The sequence below is a fragment of the Gopherus flavomarginatus genome, chromosome 1, assembly GCF_025201925.1.
Source record: "Gopherus flavomarginatus isolate rGopFla2 chromosome 1, rGopFla2.mat.asm, whole genome shotgun sequence".
In the NCBI taxonomy this organism is placed as follows: domain Eukaryota; kingdom Metazoa; phylum Chordata; order Testudines; family Testudinidae; genus Gopherus; species Gopherus flavomarginatus.
In genome coordinates, this window is record NC_066617.1 from 372,859,135 (window position 1) to 372,878,931 (window position 19,797).

General features: G+C 49.8%; 1 protein-coding gene and 1 long non-coding RNA gene across 2 annotated transcripts; both read left to right on the top strand.

The window, feature by feature from the left end:
* The first annotated feature begins 465 nt into the window (after nt 1-465).
* On the top strand, nt 466-1,431 carry LOC127047057 (olfactory receptor 52B2-like). Its single transcript, XM_050944970.1, has one exon. It carries the CDS (start codon nt 466-468, stop codon nt 1,429-1,431), a length of 966 nt encoding a protein of 321 aa, XP_050800927.1.
* A 14,137-nt stretch (nt 1,432-15,568) lies between these two features.
* LOC127040212 (uncharacterized) lies at nt 15,569-16,788 on the top strand. Its single transcript, XR_007771408.1, has 2 exons — nt 15,569-15,824; nt 15,976-16,788. It is a non-coding gene; the product is annotated as an uncharacterized LOC127040212 (long non-coding RNA).
* Nucleotides 16,789-19,797: the final 3,009 nt, after the last annotated feature.

The window sequence follows — 19,797 nt, forward strand, 5'->3', positions numbered from 1 at the left end:
GGTCACCATGTTCCTCTCATCTTTAGGGAACGTGTTGGTATGGAGATGTTCTGGTACTACCCATCTGGAATGAGTTTGCCTGAGTGCTCTGTGCCCAGCACCTCTTAGAAATGTGTGGTTTTAAAATATCAGCCATGTGCTTGCCAGATACTGTGAGTAGGGCCTATCTCTAGCTCACAGCCTAATTTTGTTTTGTATCAGCAAGGCTTTGATTAGTTTAGCTCAGGCCTCACACCTCATACTAGGCCTCTGACACAAGGGCTTATGTCTCAGCCTCTCTTCCTACTACAGTTCCGCAGCACAAATGTGTTTCTGGATTTACGGTCCCACATGACAGGCAGCTGTCACACAATGAAGTTTTGATGGCATCTATGATTCCAGTCCTAGCTGACACGCGAGTTCTCACTGATTTTCTCTTTTGCTGTTAGTTACAGGAAACTGAATAGAAGACCCAAGTGATGGTACATGATGCCAGCTGACAATCACACCTTCTTTTATCCTGTAACTTACATTCTGACTGGCATCCCGGGTACGGAAGAGTCTCATGTCTGGATCGCCATCCCGTTCTGTCTAATGTACGTTGTGATACTTTTTGGGAACTCTCTCCTAATATTCATCATACTAACAGAACAAAGTCTCCATGAGCCCATGTATCTATTTGTGTCCATGCTGGCCACTGTTGATCTGCTGTTATCTACCACTACGGTGCCCAAGATGCTGGCTATATTCTGGTTCAGAGCGGGGGAAATTTCTTTTGCTGCTTGCCTGACCCAGATGTTTTTCATTCATGTCAGTTTCATTGCCGAGTCAGCCATCCTGCTGGCCATGGCATTTGATCGGTACATTGCCATCTGCGACCCCCTGAGATACACCATCATACTAACCAAGTCTGTGATCGGGAAGATGGGGCTGGCAGTTGTCACAAGAAGTTTCTTAATCATTTTTCCCCTCATCGTTGTCATGAAGCAGCTGAAATTCTGCAGAACCAACCTCCTGCCTCATACTTATTGTGAGCATATGATCATAGCCAGGCTGGCCTGCAACAACATCAGAGTCCACATCTGGTATGGTGTAGCTGTGGCTATCTTAGTAATTGGTTTAGATGTTGTGCTCATTGCTGTATCATATGGGTTGATCCTCAGGACCGTCTTCCGGCTCCCCTCCAAGGAAGCCCGGCTCAAGACTCTCCGCACCTGTGGCTCTCATGTCTGTGTTATACTGATGTTCTACGTGCCGGCTGTTTTCTCTTATTTTGCACACCAATTTGGGCACGTCATCCCAGGTTATATTCTCAACCTACTGGCCAACCTCTATGTGCTCATTCCCCCCATGTTAAACCCCATCGTTTATGGGGTGACAACAAAAGGGATCCTGAAACGGGTGATCAACTTCTTTTATCGATGCATCAGCAGAAGCTCCCTGCTAAGCTAAAGGAGTCAACAGAAAATGCTTTTGGCATTGGAAGTTAAAGCCAAGTTTTCACTGGAACTATACACGTGTTTTTACTATGTACTTACACTGTGTAAGCTTGAAAGCTGATCTCTCTCACCAACAGAAGTTGATCCAATGAAAGACATCACCTCCCCCACTTTGTTGCTCTAATATCCTGCAACTTACATGGCTGCAACAGCACTGCGCACTGCCAGAAAAGACAGCCAGATCGAATGAGTCTTGTTCTAGGTTGAAAGGAAACAGCAAAACATGGAAGAAGAAATGTAAAAATCACCATGAGAGAGAGAGGGAGCACGGTGTGTGTATCTCCTCTCTGACTAGCTCCATCTGAACTGGACTCTTTTCCGGATCATTAAGGAATGCAGCAGTCAAGGGGGCCATGCCATGGGCAAGTGGGAAGTGCCCTGGGCTGCACACTGGGATAAAGGGGCGCTAGTGTTGTTTCTGCCACTGACCTGCTGTGTCACCTTGGGTTAGTTTCTTTCCTCCTCAAACTTCCTAAACTATTCTCAAGGTCACAGCTCTGCTGGCCTCAGTCCTCCATTCTGCAGCCAAGGCCTTTGTCCCAAGGACTTTGTGTTTGGCTGCCTTAAGGCACATTCCCATGGATTGGCCCGGTTTCCCCAGGCTGATCTTGCTCTCTTCCCTACACTCATGGCTTTTTGGGAGTGGCTGGGTAGGAGAGAGGTCAGGGGCACTGTGGCCTGGTGCACTGGGCGAGGGACTCTTTTACACGTGATCTCTGGTCCCCCTGACTGTGGGAGACAGAAAGAGAGAATAGAACGGGTGTGTGTGTTTAGCTGTTTCTTACTCTGTGCTTAAGGAACATTTTGCTGCTGAGGAGAACATGCTGACTCCTCCTGGGGCTTGGAGGCTTGTTTGGCCTCCTGCTAACGTCACACAACATCCAGCAGAAAAACTGTGGCAATCTATTATCATTTTATTCCCACCTTCCATTTCTGCAGATTTTGAGAAGAAATGTCTCATAAGAACATGAGAACAGTATCTACTGGGTCAGGGCAAAGCTCCGCAGCGGTCAGTGCCAGGTGCTTCAGGGGGGTGAACAGAACAGGACAATCATCAAGTGATCTATCCCTCTCGGCCCATCCTGGCTTCTGGTGGTCAGAGGTTTTGGGACAGCAGCAGCATGGGCTTGCATCACTGACCAGCTTGGCTTATAACCATTGATGGACCTATCTTCCATTTACTTATCTAATTCTTTTTTATCTTCTGGCCGTCACAACACCCCCTGGCAATGAGTTCCACAGGTTAGCAGTGTTCCATGAAAAAATATGTCCTCTTGTTTGAATTAAATCTGCTGCCTATTATTTTGTCAATTATCCCTTGGTTTTTGCATTGTGTGGAAAAGTAAATAAAATTTCTTTATTCACTTTCTCCGCACCAGTCATGATTTTATAGACCTCTGTTATATCCCCCCTTAGTTGTCTCTTTTCTAAGCTGAACGGTCGAAGCCATTTTACTCTCTCCTCATATGGTGTCATAAACAGATGGTTAAGGGTTAATGTCTCTTTTACCTATAAAGGGTTAAGAAGCTCAGTGAACCTGGCTGACACCTGACCAGAGGACCAATGGGGGGACAAGATACTTTCAAATCTCGGTGGAGGGAAGTCTTTGTTTGTGCTGTTTGTTTTGTTCGTTGTTTGCTCTTGGGGCTAAGAGGGACCAGACATGCACCTCAGGTTTCTCCAACCTTTCTGAAACAGTCTCTCATGTTAAAAAATAGTAAGTACTAGCTAGAAAAGGCAGATTAGTCTTATGTTTGTTTTCTTAACTTGTGAATGTGTACTTTGCTGGAAGGATTTTTACCTCTGTTTGCTGTAACTTGAATCTCAGGCTGGGGTCGGGGGGGAAGTCCCTCTAGTCTATATGAGCTGAATATCCTGTAAACATTTTCCATCCTGATTTTACAGAGATAATTTTTACTTTTTTTTTCTTTAATTAAAAGCTTTCTTTTATAAGAACCTGATTGATATTTTTCCCTTGTTTAGACCCAAGGGGATTGGGTCTGAACTCAGCAGGGATTGTTGTGGGGGACAGGACGGGGGGAAGGTTAATTCCTCTCTGTTTTAAGATCCAAGGAGTTTGGATCAGTGTAGCCTCTCAGGGTAACCCACTGAGGGGAAAGTCTGGGAGGGGAGAAGGAGGGGGGGATGGTTTATTTCTTCTTGTTTTAAGACTCAAGGGGTTTGGGTCTTGGGTTCCCCAGGGTAGGTTTTAGGGGAACAGAAAGTGTGCCAAACACTATGTTTTGGCTGGTGACAGCGCTATCAGATCTAAGCTAGGAATTAAGCTTAGAAGGGTCCATTCAGGTCTCCACTTTTTGGACACTAAAGTTCAAAGTGGGGAAAAATACCTTGACAAAGCCATTCTATACCCTTCATCATTTTTGTTGCCCTATTCTGAAACTTTTCGAGTTACACTATATCCTTTTTGAGACGCGGCTACTAGAACTGGGCATACTACTCAAGGTGTGGGCGTACCACGGATTTATACGCTGGCAATATGACATTTTCTCTCCATTTCCTAATGGTTCTTAACAGTCTATTTGCCTTTGTGACCACTGCTGTGCCGAGAGCAGAAGTTTTCAGAGAACTGTCCACAGTGACTCTACGATCTCTTTATTGAGTGGTAATAGCTAATTTAGACCCCATCCTCATATATGTGTAGTTAGGATGATTTATTCCAGTGAGCAATACTTTCCAATTATCAATGCTGAATTTCATTGGCCATTTCATTGCTTAGTCATCCAGTTTTGTGAGATTCCTCTGTAACTGTTCAGTTAGCTTTAGATTTAACTATCTTAAATAATTTTGTATCCTCTCCAAACTTTGCCACTTCACTGTTCATTCCCCTTTCTGTATCATTAAGGAATGTGTTGAACAGCACTGGTCACAGTACAGATCCTTGGGGGAACCCATTGATTACCTCACTCCATTGTGAAAATGGACCATTTATTCCCCTTTGTTTCCTATATTTTAACCAGTTACTGATCCACAAGGAGGCCTTCCGTCTTATCCCATGACAGCTTACTTTGCCTAAGAGCCTTCGGGAAGGGACCTTGTCAAAGGCTTTCTGAAAGTCCAAGTGCACTATAGCTACTGGATCACTGTTCTCCACATTCTTGTTGATGCCCTAAAGAATTCAGTAGCTTCGTGAGGCGTCATTTCCCTGCCCAATACCGTGTTAACTCTTCCCTGACATTTTTATAGAGTCATAGATTCATAGACTCTAGGACTGGAAGGGACCTCGAGAGGTCATCGAGTCCAGTCCCCTGCCCTCATGGCAGGACCAAATACTGTCTAGACCAGCCCTGATATATATTTATCTAACCTACTCTTAAATAGCTCCAGAGATGGAGATTCCACAACCTCCCTAGGCAATTTATTCCAGTGTTTAACCACCCTGACAGTTAGGAACTTTTTCCTAATGTCCAACCTAAATCTCCCTTGCTGCAGTTTAAGCCCATTGCTTCTTGCTCTATCCTTAGAGGTTGAGGTGAACAAGTTTTCTCCCTCCTCCTGATGACACCCTTTTAGATACCTGAAAACTGCTATCTGCTAACTGATATTGCGTTTATCTTTTTAAGCCATTGGAGATACTTGGTGCTAGCAGTCCCAGATGGGCCATAAGCCATTGTAGGCAATCTCATTATACCATCCCCTCCATCAACTTATCCAGCTCACTTTGCAGATGATGAAATTTCTTTAGGCAGAGTTGGTTTGAGGGGGGTGATAGGTTGGGATGGAGGGATCCTGTCTGGGGGTTACCCAGTCTGCAAGTGTGGAGCCAGGCTGGGGAGTGGGGGCAGGATGGGAGCAGGTCTCATAGAATCATAGAATATTAGGGTTGGAAGAGACCTCAGGAGGTTATCTAGTCCAACCCCTAATTCCCTACATTCATGGCTTTGAGGGAGTGGCTGGGTGGGAGAGAGGTCAGGGGTGCTGTGGCCTGGTGCACCGGGCGAGGGACTCATTGACACATGGTCTCTGGTCTCCCCGACTGTGGGAGAGAGAGAGGGAGAATAGAACGGGTGTGTGTGATTAGCTGTCAACTACCCGAAGGGAGTACCAAAAAGGATGGATCTAGACTGTTCTAAGTGGTGGCAGATGATAAATCAAGAAAGAATGGTCTCAAGTTGCAGTGGAGGAGGTCTAGGTTGGATATTAGGAAACACTGGGATAGTTTAGTTGGTACTGCTTTGAGCAGGGGGTTGGACTAACACTATTTCACTAGGAGGGTGGTGAAGCAATGGAATGGGCCTTTAAAAACTCTAAGGATGCAGATTCCACCACCTCCAATTTGTCCAGGTCACTCTGGTCCCTATCCCTACCATCCAGCACATCTACCTCTCTCCCTCAGTTTAGTGTCATCTGTAAACTTGCTGAGGTGCAATTCATCCCACCATCCAGATCAATAATGAAGATGTTGAACAAAACCGGCCCCAGGACTGACTGTATCAAAGCTTTGCCTAAGTCAAGATACATCATGTCACCGCCTTCCCCATATCCACAGAGCCAGTTAACTCGTCATAGAAGACAATCAGGTTGGTCAGGCATGACTTGCTCTTGGTGAATCTATGCTGACTATTCCTGATCACCTTCCTTTCCTCCAAGTGCTTCAACATGGATTCCTTGAGGACCTGCTCCATGATTTTTCCAGGGACTGAGGGAGGCTGACTTGTCTGTAGTTCCCTGGATTCTCCTTCTTCCCTTTTTTAAAGATGGGCACTATGTTTGCTTTTTTCCAATCGTCCTGGACCTCCCCCGACGGAGGTTTGTACCTCAATGAAATGGAAGTTCACAATCTGTTTAATTTTTCCATTTTTCCAGTAGCTTCTGGTTGGGGCTGGGGGGCCCCTCTGGATCGGGAAGAAGGAGGCAGGTAAAGAGTTAGTTACAGACCCTGTTACACACCAACTCTAGGTTCGTTGCCTCTTGCTCTCACTGTACATCACTGAAGGACAAGAGAAAAGGATCCTTCCTTTCTCCCCAAGCCAGTCCTGTAACCCCAGGGTAAAGTATCTGCATGGCAGGGAGATGGAGACCCTGGATGACATCCATACAGGCTGTGAATATGGGGTGGGACTCAGGAGATCTGCATTCTATTCCCACACTCTGCCACCACCCTGCTGGAGAACCTTGGGCCAATCACTTTGTCTCCCTGTAACTCAGTTTCCTCTTCTTTAAAATGGGAATAATTACACTGACATCCTTTATAGACTGCTTTGAGATTCACTGATGAAACAGCTGCATATTATTTTTAATCTTGTTTCCAGTGGGGCCCAAAGGCCTGTGCCTGGCACTTCCCAAACTGAGACGTGATCCCTGTACTGAGGAGCTTACAAACTAGACATCACACCAAGGCAAAGCAGAATCTGACCAGAGGAACTGTCCCATTGCTGGGTTCACATTCCCATTATTCACCAATTCACTAATTCCAAGGCCTGAAGTGCTCATCCAGTCTGATCCCCTGCATCTCACAGGCTGGAGACCTGCTCCCAAATAACTGCCAGAGCAGAAATTTTAGAAAAACGTCCCATCTTGATTGAACAATGGTCAGTGATAGAGAATCCACCACAACCCTTATAAATTGTTCCAATGGTTATTTCCTCTCGCTGTTAGAAATCTCCGCTTTATTCCCGGTCTGAATGTGTCCAGCTTCTACTTCTAGCACTGGATTGTGTGAGACCTGTCTAGCCTGTTGTTATATGTGTGTGCCCTGCGTAGGTACTTACACACTAGGAACAGACTTAACTTTCTCCTTGTTAAACTAAACCGATTGGGCTCTTTGAGCCTATCACTGTCAGGCAGGGTTTCTAATTCTTTATTCATTCTCATGGCCCTTCTCTGAACCCTCCCCGATGGATCAGCATCTTTCTTGGGTCTGTCCATTTCAGGGAGCAGGGAGGTAGGGGCTGCCAGTGCTGTTGCTGCTCACAAAGACATCATCGGTGATGTCACAGTCAGCCCAGACGGGGAGCAGTGCGGTGAACTGCTGGAGAAGCAGGAGGGGCAGGAGGGAGCTGGTGCCTTCGGAGTAGAGAGGTGGCAGCTGGTATGAATGATTTGGGCCTGGATTCTGGCATTTGCATGGCAGGGGGAGGTCAGTTCCCCTCTCCTGCTTCCCCCTACCCATGGATCTATGATCACAACAGCAAAAACAATACTAAAAATTTCACCACAGTGAAGCAAACCCAGCCCCCTTGTCATAAACGGATAGTAAAGAGTTAATAGAACAAAATTACTTCATATCTCCTTTGCCTAGAAAGGGTTAACAGCATCAGTGAGCCTGGCTGTCACCTGAGCAGAGGACTGATAAGGGGACAGGATAATTTCAAATCTTGAGGGAGGGAAGTTTCTGTGTGTGCTGTTAGATTTGGTTGTTGTTCTCTCTGGGGGCTCAGAGGGACCAGACGTGCAACCAGGTTTCTCTCCAATCTCCGTGATACAGGTTCTTATAGATCCAGAATAGTAAGTACTCGGTAAATAAAGCGAGTTAGGCATATGTTTGTTTTCTTTATTTGCAAATGTGTATTTGGCTGGAAGGAGTTCAAATCTGTATTTTGCTGAAAGGATTTTAATTTGTACTTGTATACTTAGGCTGGGAGGGTATTCCCAGTGTCTATAGCTGAAAGACCCTGTAACATATTCCATCTTAAATTTACAAAGATAATTTTTACTGTTTTTTCTTTCTTTAATTAAAAGCTTTTCTTGTTTAAGAACCTGATTGTTTTTTTTATTCTGGTGTGAGATCCCAGGGGACTGGGTCTGGATCCACCAGGGAATTGGTGGGGAGAAAGGAGGGAAGGGGGAGAGAAAGGTTAATTTCTCTCTGTGTTAGGGTTCCTTTCTCTCTCAGGGAGAGTCTGGGAGGGGGAGAGAGAAGGAGAGGGGAAGGTGGATTTTCCTCTCTGTTTTAAGATTCAAGGAGTTTGAAACACAGTGATCTTCCAGGGTAACCCAGGGAGGGGAAGTCTGGGAGAGGCAATCGGTGAGGGAAAGGGTTTACTTTCCTTGTGTTAAGATCCAGAGGGTCTGGGTCTTGGGGGTCCCCTGGCAAGGTTTTGGGGGGACCAGAGTGTACCAGGCACTGGAATTCCTGGTTGGTGGCAGCGCTACAACTACTAAGCTGGTAATCGACCTTAGAGGAATTCATGCTGGTACCCCATCTTTTGGCCGCTAACGTTCAGAGTGGGGAATTGTACCATGACGCCCCCGCACTCTGGCTCTCCTGGGCCCTCGCTGAGCCTCCCTAAGCATGGCTGACAGAGGAGAGAACACCATAGCCTGCTGTGATGTTATTGACATAATGTATAGGTCAGTGTTGCGCCCACTGTTATGTATTTGTAGAAACTATTGTATAAAGATTGTCGTGTAAGGGGTCTATGGAGAGGTTAGGGTTTGCTGGTTATGATTATGCTGTCTATATGTGTGTATCATTTTTATAGCTGAAGTTATGAATACTGGCTCTATACTGTCTGTAGTTCAAACTTATGCTGTGCTTCAGGGTGACACCCCAGAAAAATTGGTCTCAGCTCTGCCTAGCCTGCTTGATGGCCCTTTAAGGACCATCAGCTATACAGTTGACCCATTGAGAGAAGGCAGATAGGCCTTGTAACTCAGCAAAGTATGCAGGGACTTCCCCATGTGACTCCAGACTCCCTTTTGCTGTAATTTTCCACACTAAGAACTAAGAGGTTCTTACACCTGGAAAAGCCTATAAAAGGCTGATGCCTCATCTCCATCTTGTCTTCAGTCCTGCTTCTTACCTCTGGGGGGACTTTGCTACAAATGGAAACTCTGAACAAAGGACTGATGACCCATCAGAGACTTGATTTGAACCTGCAGTTTATTCTATCACTACTACAAACCTGAACTAAGAACTTTGCCATCATTGTATGTAATTGATTCCATTTAACCAATTCTAGCTCTCATCTGTATCGTTTTTCCTTTATGAATAAACCTTTAGATTTTAGATTCTAAAGGTTTGGCAACAGCATGATTTGTGGGTAGGATCTGATTTGTATATTGACCTGGGTCTGGGGCTTGGTCCTTTGGGATTGGGAGAACCTTTATTATTTTACTGGGCTGTTGGTTTTCATAACCATTTGTCCCCATAACGAGTGGCACTGGTGGTGAGACTGGGAAACTGGAATGTCGAAGAGAATTGCTTGTGTGATTTGTGGTGAGCCAGTGGGGTGAAACCAAAGTCCTCTCTGTCTGGCTGGTTTGGTTTGCCTTAGAGGTGTAAAATCCCCAGTCTTGGGCTGTAACTGTCCTGCTTTAAGCAATTTGTCCTACATTGGCAATCTCAGTTGGGTCCCACCAGAACCAGCATCGTTACACCTGCCCAGTCATTGCCGCCAACCCGTGCATCATCCGAGTCATGGTGAAACCCCCCATGGTGAAGGAGGAATTTGTTGGGAAGCCAGAGGGCCCTGCACTCCCACTCTGCAGTCAGCCGTGACTCTCAGCCAGCGTGTAAAACAGAAGGTGTATTTGTAGAAGGAACAGAATGTAGAACAGAGCTTGTTAGCATAGAAATCAGTGACTTTCAGCAAAGTCCATCTTGGAGGGACCCTGGGCCGGACACCCCAGACTCCCCTCTCTCCAAATCCATGACAACGGACTTCCCTGATTCCACCCGCCCAACTTCCAATGTGCACATTGCTCCTCCTCCTGCTCTTTGTCTCCCTTCCCAGGCAAAGTGTCACCTGGTTGCTTCCTGCTCCTGGGTCTCAGGTGATGAAGGGCACAGGCCATTGCTATGTGCAGGCAGCTGGAGCCGCCTCACTTGGCCCCAAGGGCCTCAGCAGAAAAGTCTCACACCCTTATTCCCACCACCTAGGCATTGGTGCCACACTCAGAGAAACCGAGGCACACACAGTATTCATGCAAAATTGTAAGACCCAAATAAGCTTGCATACAACATAATAAGGAGGAAAAACCAACATTGTCACAGGTGTGTCCTAGTGCCTAAGGGCCATATAGACTGATATTCAAAACCTGTGGTCCCTGACACCCAGACAGGAATGGAGGCAGAGTCAAACAGGCCCATGGCAGCCTTCTCTCCTGGCACCCTTTACTATTGCCGCCGATCAAATATGCGCTGAGAAGAGAAATTCTCTGACTCAGCCCCTCGCTGACAGATGCAATCAGCAACTCTGACCGGGCCGTTAAAAATCTGGATGGTGGTGCAGCGGGGTTAAGCCAGGCTCCCTGCCTACCCTGGCTCTGAGGGGCTTCCAGAAGCAGCCAGCATGTCAGGCCACAGGCGGGGGGTGTCCACGGGGCTCCCAGGGTTCTCCTCACCCCAAGTGCCAGCCCCACAGCTACCATAGGCAGGGAACTGTGGCCAATGGGATCTGCAGGGGTGGCTCCTCTGGACTGGGACAGCACGCACTATTCAGCGTCTCCTGGCTGAGCCTCTGCCTAGGAGCCAGAGAGACACGCAGGCTGCTTCCAGGAGCCATCTGAGGTAAGCACCACCTGCACCCCAAAACTTGTCCTGCACCCCAGTCCCCTTCCTCAGCCCAGAGACCCCTCCCATACTCCAAACTCCTCCTTCCTGGCCCCTCCTCGGATCTTGCACTCTCAGCCGGAGTCCTCACCTCCTCCTGCACCTCCAACCCCCTGAGAGTATGAGCAAGGGTGGGGGAGAGCAAGTGAGGGAGGGAGCAGGGTTGGAGGGAGCAGGGGGCAGGGCCTCGGAGAAGGGGAGGGGCAATGCAAGGGTGTTCAGTTTTCTGCAATCGGAAAGTTGGCATCTCTATCCGCCACTCCTGTTTGGATGCTGAGCTTGTGTCATCCAGGGTCTGGTTTTTCACAGCTGCTGAGCACCCGCCACGCCAGTGGCAGAGAGTGGGAGCTGTGAGAGCTCAGCACCTCTTGAAATCTTGGCTGAGGTGTGTCCTAGGTTGGGGGCTCCCAAATCAGCAGCTCGTTTTTGGAAAGTTCCAGCTCCATCTGTTGTTAAACATCAATTCTCACAGAACATAGATGCTGTGCAGTAGGTTAACCTTGCACCTTGGTTGGGGAACCTGGAAACCACCAGACTGGATGAGAGCCGGGTCCAGCTAGCCCAGTAGCCTGTCCCCAGCAGTGGCCAGCACCGGATGCCAGAAGAAGCTGTGAGAATCTCTCATGAGGGGGATATGGGGTAATCTTCCCCTCACACCCTGCGTCCCATCCTTATTTCTAACAGAGATTGGCTTAAACCTCGATCCATGGGGGTCACTCTCCCTTCCAAAATGTATGTGGTCATTAACTCTGGTAACTCTTCTCTCCTGGCACCTGGTTCCTTTTAAATCATTGCTGGAGTCTGGACAGTGGAGGCCAGGGAGCGCTGACTGGGGGAGGCTCTTCTGGGGCCCAGAGTCTGTCCACGTACCGATAAGAATTTATTATTATTTTCACCCCTGTAGACAGAACAATTCTGTCTGTTGTAATGTTCCTTCATTTACCTCCAAGTGGTGTTGATTGTCTGCAGTTGTCTCTTATGATTTTCCATTGACAATCTTGGAGTGGAGCAAGGCTGGAGAACTGAGCCTGGCATAACATTCCTGGCTAACCAGGATGCAGTGACAACATCCTCCTGGAAGGGACATCACCAAGACACACTATGCCCTGGTGACTAACATCTGCTCCAAGTCCATAAAACTCACTGTCAATAGCAATATGTTATTCCTTTATTATTACCCAGACATGCCTTTTACAATGGTTATGAAGTTTGACGAGTTACAAGCTTTCTGCACACATCTTACATGCTACTCTTTATGGGTAAATATTCCGTAAGGCTTGTGTGTGGTGTAGAGGGTTTGTTAGGCCTGAGATATGAGCTGTTTGCAAAGAACAGGGAACTGTTTGCCAGGGCCTCAGTGTCACAAGGACTTTTCTAAATAACGTGCAAAAGGAGAAATAATCAGATCAAACAAGTCAGAGGAGGAAAGGGTTAATTCTCTGCTGCTTTTCCCCACCTGAGCCAGTCACAGAGGCAGGTCCCTGGGGCTCCGTGCTGGCTCTGAGTCCCCCCTGGGATTCCCAGGGCAGCAGTATAAATATCCCTGTACCTCAGCCCTGGTCAGTGCGGTTTCCCTGCCGCCTGCAGCTCCCCGACCCGGTCACAGGGAGAGATTCCTCCTCCCCAGCTGGGGCCGGAGCCTGGTGAGTCATTTGCGTGGATTGAATCTGTGAAGGAGCGAATGGAAACACATGAAACCTAGGAAATGTTGAGCTGGAGTTGGCTAGAATGGGGGTGCATAACTCTGACTGCAGGGGCAGGATGGGAGCCGGGGCGCTGAGATACACTCCTGTGACTGCGCTGAGGTTTGGTGTTGGGAAGAGGTCGCCGGGTTACCCTGATCCACTCCCACGGACGTCACTGGGGTCTTGCTGTTGAACTCAGTGGGCTCTGGACTGGGCCGTTCTAGGTTAATGTGACTGTTCAGAGTAAATCTACTCAGACCCTGTAATATTCTACACCCGAAATCCCGAGGCCTTCACTCAGGCAACACTTCCATTAACTCCATAAGGACCCCAGGACTGGGTCAGTTCTGGTTTGCAGAAATCAGCTGGTTTCAAGGAGCTAAGCTGTGAATGTCCGGACTATAGGACCCAGGAGCAGCCGATTATAAGAGTTGATTTGATACGGATGTCCCACTTACTGCAGCTGTCGTTCTCTGCGGCAGAGCTGCGGGCAGGGCTCAGCTTGAAATGCTGCAGGGGCCCAGCTGCGCCGCTGTGGTGAGTTCTCAAAGATGCTCTGAGCCAACGTTCTGCAAACGTGGCCACCGGGGGGTTTCTCTTCAGCCACGACAGCTTCCTCAGTGGTGATGGGGGGCAGGCAAAGCATCGGCCCCTCTCCCCTCCCTTCCTGTTCCTCCTGGATGCGCTGCCCTGCGCGGCCCCTGGAGACAGGTGGGCACAGAGCTGCAGGAGCACGGTGAGTTCTCCACCTGGGGGGCCGGGGACAATGAGCCTTGGGCTGCTGCCCGGGGGTGGTCGGGAGGTGGGCTCCAGTGGCAGGACTCAGTGGCTGCGTGGACCATGGCTCCAGCCATGGGCCTTCAGGTGCCAACACCCAGCTCTGCCTGCAGGGTTTTGGACGCTGACCCCCAGCTCTGGACATGGGGTCCTGGCATTCGGCCATGGGGCTTCAGTTCAGGCTCCAACTCCTGGCCACAAGGCGGCAGGCTCCTATTCCCACTTCTGGCCACTTGGCACTGGCCCCAGGCACTGACCTCCATGGCCGCCCCTGGCCCCGGACACCAACCCCAGGTGCATGCTCCTGGCTGCTGGCCCCAGGCACTGATCCCCAGCCTTGGGTGTGCAGCAGCAGGCACTGGCCCCAGGCTCCGATCCCTGGGCATGTAGCAGCAGCCGCTGATCCCTGGTGTGCGCCGATCCCTGGGCCCAAGTGTGCACTGATCCCCAGGAGTGCAGCAGCAGGCACTGGCCCCAGGCTCCGATCCCCGGGCATGTGGCAGCAGCCGCTAATCCCTGGTGTGTGCCGATCCCCAGGTGTGCAGCAGCAGGCACTGGCCCCAGGCTCCGATCCCCGGGCATGTGGCAGCAGTCACTGATCCCTGATGTGCACCGATCCTCAGGCCCAAGTGTGCACCGATCCCCGGGTGCGCAGCAGAGGGTGCTGCCCATGGATGTGGACACTGACCCGTGGTTCTGGCCATGCAGCCCAGGACTCCAGCACCCAGCTCCAGGCTTTGTCCCACATGGCAGTGGGCACCGACCCTGGGCTCCAACTCCCTGTTAGGGTATAGATATTCAGGCCTGTCTGCAAAGGCCTACACTTTAAGAACTTAGGTGTATGTTTATCACTTAGCTAGTTACAGGGGTATAAAAAGAAAGACTCAAAACCACAGTTCGCCTGTGTAAGGGCCTTTTCTCACTGGGATAGTCTGAGGCATTTGGCTAAGCAGCAGAGGCAGCCATAAACTGGGGGCTTGGCTACACTGGAGAGTTGCAGCGCTGGTGGTGGGTTTACAGCCCTGCAACTTACTCTGTGTCCACACTTGCAAGGCACATACAGCGCTGCAACTCCCTGGCTGCAGCGTTGGCTGTACACCTGGTCTGCTTGGGGTGTAACAATTCCAGCGCTGGTGATGCAGCGCTGCTCATCAAGTGTGGCCAGCAAAAGCGCTGTTATTGGCCTCCAGGGTATTAGGAGGTATCTCACTTTTCAGCCACTCTGCTCATCGTTTCGCACTCCACTGCCCTGGGCTCAGGTGACCTGCCCTTTAAATGCCCTGGGAATTTTAAAAATCCCCTTCCTGTTTGCTCAGCCAGGTGTGGAGTGTAATCAATCTATCAATCATCAGTGACCATGCCTCCACGCACCAAACGAGCCCCAGCATGGAGCACTGGTGAGCTGCTGGACCTCGTCAGCGTTTTTGGGGAGGAAGCTGTGCAGTCACAGCTGTGCTCCAGCCGTAGGAATTATGATACCTAAAGGCAGATATCAAAGTCCAGGCTGGAAAGGGGCCATGAACGGGATGCGGTGCAGTGCAGGGTTAAAGTGAAGGAGCTGCGGAGTGCCTATTGCAAAGCCCACGAGGGAAACCGCCGCTCAGGTGCTGCCCCCACGACCTGCCGTTTTTACAAGGAGCTGGATGCAATACTTGGGGGTGACCCCACTGCCAATCCGAGGACCACGATGGACAGTTCAGAGCAGGGAGAGGAGGGGGAGGGGGTAGAGGAAACTGAGAGTGAGGGTACTGGGATGAGGGGAGACACCCCGGAGTCCCAGGAGGCATGCAGCCAGGAGCTCTTCTCAAGCCAGGAGGAAGCTAGCCAGTCACAGCAGCTGGAACTTGTTGGTGAAGGACAAGCAGAGGAGCGGGTTCCCGGAAAGCAGCTTTTATTTTAAGGATGGAAATGTTTCAAGAGGAGGGGGGTTAGGGCTGCATGCATGCATGACTAGATGTGGAATAGCCCATTGATGTGGTCTATCACGTCGCAGTAATGGGCCTCTGAAATCTCTTCAAAAGTTGCAGCCAGAGCGTGGGCAATGCGCTTGCGCGAGTTCATAGGGAGAGCCACTGTGGTCCTTGTCCCAGTCAGGCTAACGCGTCCATGCCAATGTGCCGTGGGGCATAGGGGGACCATTGCTGCACACAGGCAAGCTGCATAGGGGCCAGGGCGGAATCCACATTGCTGGAGAAGACCCTCTCGCTCTTCCCAGGTGACCCGCAGCAGCGAGATATCTGGCAGGATAAAATCCTGTGGAAAAGGTAGGGATAGTGTTCAGTGCAGGTCCGCCCCCCCGCCCAGCTCTCTGATTTCCCCAATGCACAGAAACCCCAGTGCAGCCCTGACCCAAGCAGTTGCCCTTCCCAAGTGAGTCACGGCAGCAAGATGGCTTTCAGGAGTAACTCCTGTGGCAAATGTAGGGGTAGTGTTCAGTGCAGTTTCCCCCCAGCTGCCCTCTGTCTTCCCCAATGCACAGAAACCCCAGTGCAGCCTTGACCCAAGCAGTTGCCCTTCCCAGGTGAGCCGCGGCAACGAGATGGTTTCATTAATCACTCATTCCCCATTACTCACCATGTCTTCGCTGCTGTGGCCTCTCTGTGCTATGTTTGCTATGTGTAAAGGATGCTACAAATGGGACTAAAAACTCCTTAACTGTGATTATAAACAATGCAGCCTCTGTAATAAATGTTTCTATTTCTGTTTTTTTTCTAAGTGTCCTTGAATAGTACCAGTAATCCCCCATCCCTATCACAGACAGCTGAAAAGCTACAGAACCTGAGGAGGAAACCAAGAAAAAGCAAAGAAGATTTGCTGAAAGCAGTTATGAATCAGTCTGCCAGAGAGAGTAAGAGGCTGCAGAACTGGAGAGTAAAAATTCAGCAGTGGAGGGAAACAGAAAGCAGGAGAAAGGAATTGGCTAAGAAGAAAAGCACAAAGCAGCTGATAAGCCTCCTGGCGCACCAAACGGAGTGTATGCAGTCACTCATAGCCATGCAGGCAGAGCACTGCCGTGCTGCCCCCCCCCCATCCCAAAGCTCTCTCCCTTGTGCCCCAATGTCAGCTCAAAACCCCCTTCTCCAGCATCCAGATTCTTACCACCACCAGTTGCCCCCAACACCTGTACGTTCACCTACCAGCCCTGAGAACTACGACCCTTACCCTCTGCAATCAACCCCCATAACCATGCAGCATTTTCATCCTGAAGTGCAGCAGGTATTGCACAGCACTCCAGGCAGGACATATTCAAACCTGTGACTGTACAGTTCACCACCCTACCCCCCTGTCCTTTTACTTACTGTCTTTTCAATAAATGATTTCTTGGCTTTTAAAACAGTTTTTATTATTGCAGAAAGTGAAAAATACTGTACCCCAAGGAAAAAACAGGCACTGCAAATCATTGTAACCACTGCACTTCACTCCCATGCAAGGCACCAAACATTACTGTTGGCTTTCGGCCTCAAATTGCTCCCTTAAGGCATACCTAATCCTTGTAGCCCTGTGCTAGGCCTCTCTAGTAGCCCTGCTCTCTGGCTGTGCAAATTCAGCATCCAGGTGTTGAACCTCGGAGGTCCTTTCCTCACTGAATGTTTCACCCTTCCCTTCACAAATATTATGGAGGGTACAGCACGCAGATATAACCGCAGGGATGCTGCTTTCCCCCAAGTCTAACTTCTCATGAAGAGATCTCCAGCATCCCTTTAAACGGCTGAAAACACACTCCACAGTCATTCTGCACTGGCTCAGCCTGTAGTTGAACTGGTCCTTGCTCCTGTCAAGCTTCCCTGTATACAGTTTCATGAGCCAAGGCATTAACGGGTAAGCGGGGTCTCCAAGGATCACAATGTCCCCTACTGTGATCTTGTGGTCTGGGAAAAAAGTCCAGGCCTGCAGCTTCCTGAACAGGCCACTGTTCCGAAAGATGCGTGCATCATGCACCTTTCTGGGCCAGCCTGTGTTAATGTCAATGAAACGCCCCTGGTGCTCCACAAGTGCCTGGAGAACCATAGAGAAATACCCCTTCCAATTAATGTACTCAGATGCCAGGTGAGGTGGTGCCAGAATAGGAATATGAGTCCCATCTATTGCCCCTCCACAGTTAGGGAAACCCATTTGTGCAAAGCCATCTAGAATGTCCTGCACGTTCCCCAGAGTCACGGTTCTTCTTAGCAGGATGCGGTTAATGGCCCTGCAAATTTGCATCAACACTATTCCAGCGGTCGACTTTCCCACTCCAAACTGGTTCGCGACCGATTGGTAGCTGTCTGGAGTTGCCAGCTTCCAGATTGCAATAGCCACCCGCTTCTCCACTGACAGGGCAGCTCTCAATCTCGTAGCCTTGCGCCGCAGGGTGGGGGCGAGCTCAGCACACCGTCCCATGAAAGTGGCTTTTCTCATCCGAAAGTTCTGCAGCCACTGCTCATCATCCCAGACTTGCAGGACGATGTGATCCCACCACTCAGTGCTTGTTTCCCAAGCCCAAAGGTGGCGTTCCGTGGTGCTGAGCATGTCCGTTACTGCCACAAGCAATTTATTGTCACACGCGTCAGGCGAATCGATATCATCATCGGACTCCTCACTGTCACTTTGGAGCTGAAGGAATAGCTCAACTGCCAAACGTGATGTGCTGGCGCCATTCATCAGCAAAGTCCTCAGGAGCTCGGGCTCCATTTCCCACAGAAATGGCGCTGCAGACTCACAACGGCGCCAAACAGCTGGGATGTGAAGTGATGCACCATGGGGCTTGGGACAGGAAGCGGAATGACCCACACCCTTCCGTCCCCTTCCCACAACCCACGGCGCCAAAATGGGACGAGGTGCTCTGTGGGATAGCTGCCCACAATGCACCACTCCCAACAGCACTGCAAATGTGGCCACATTGCAGCGCTGGTAGCTGTCAGTGTGGCCACAGTGCAGTGCTGTCCCTACACAGCTGTACGAAGACACCTGTAACTCCCAGCGCTGCACATCTCCAAGTGTAGCCATACCCTGGGAAGCGAACAGTCACGTCCTCACATTCCAAACTGGTCACATTGAAATAAGGTGCTATTGGGCTGTTAGGGATGTAAGCAGAGGCAGGATGAGCCCTACCCTGATATCTGGTGGTGAACTGTAGAGAGTGTGGAAAGAATTTCAGGAACTGCATTGGCATCCACCCCCCACTTAGCATAACCCCATAGCAGCTTGGGATGGTGATTTTAATAGCTCTGGGATCCCCAATTTCTTTGTTATTGGGGCAGGAGGAAAAAAAAAGTTTGTCACCCTGATTGTGTGAATGGGGAGCTGTGGAACTGCTTTGTGACAGAAATGACTCAACCTCATTTGAGTGATACTTGCTAAACATGGGGCATGGGTTCCAAAACCCCCTGAATTGAGAGAGGTTGGGGACTGGTGTGTGTACCTAATGGTAGGGGCCCCCTTTTGAGGGCCTGGAACACCAATTGCACATCCTCCTCTCTCCAATGTTAAAGAGTAGAGCTAATTTTTGATTCTATTAGGAGTCCATCTAGAGATTGCTGAGCTGAGTTCCTGTTGGGCCAATGGTGCACCAGCACCAGGGCTCCCCTACTAAGAGCTGAAATCACTAATAGAACTGAGCTGAGATCAGGGAGTGCTGTGTTAACTAGTGGGGGAGCCTGAAGACCTATTGTTAAGCGGCTGGCAGAGCAGAGCAGTTTGCGGCGTGTTGGAGCAGCCCATGGGACAGTGAGTGGAGTGAAGCGGTTTGCAGGGACAGCTGGAGGAGCGGCACAGCTGGTGTGGTGGAGCTGGTCGTGGTGAAGGCTGCAGCAGAACTCCATGGAGGGGTGGAGCAGTTGGCCCTGGCCCACGTAAGGTGCCCCTTAACACCCGGTGTGGACTTCCCCCCCCTTTCCACCCAGGCTGGGGGGGGGGTAACACTCTGCAGATAAACTCTCAAATTCTGGGGTGGCACTGACCAGAGACTTTTGAGTTGTTGGACTTTGGGGTGATTGGACTTAAGACCCTAAGGGGAAAAGGACATTGCCAAACATACCTGGGGTTGGGTTTTTTTGCTGTTGATGGTTTGTGTTATAATCCTGTTTGTGGTGTTTCTCCACTGGGATGCCGCATTGTTTCCTTCCTTTATTAAAAGGATTTTGCTACACTCAGACTCCGTGCTTGCGAGAGGGGAAGTAATGCCTCCTAGAGGCGCCCAGGGGGATGTGGTATGTGAGTGTCCCAGGTCACTGGGTGGGGGCTCGAGCCGGTTATGCATTGTGTTACTGAAACGGAACCCCTGGATACTGAACCCGGCCCTTGTTGCTGCCAATTCAGAGGGGAAGAAGGGTTACACAAGGTCATCCAGATCTCCTTGTATGAT

Excerpts from the sequence above, each read along its gene's own strand:
- LOC127047057 (XM_050944970.1), top strand. The coding sequence starts at position 466 with ATGATGCCAGCTGACAATCACACCTTCTTTTATCCTGTAACTTACATT.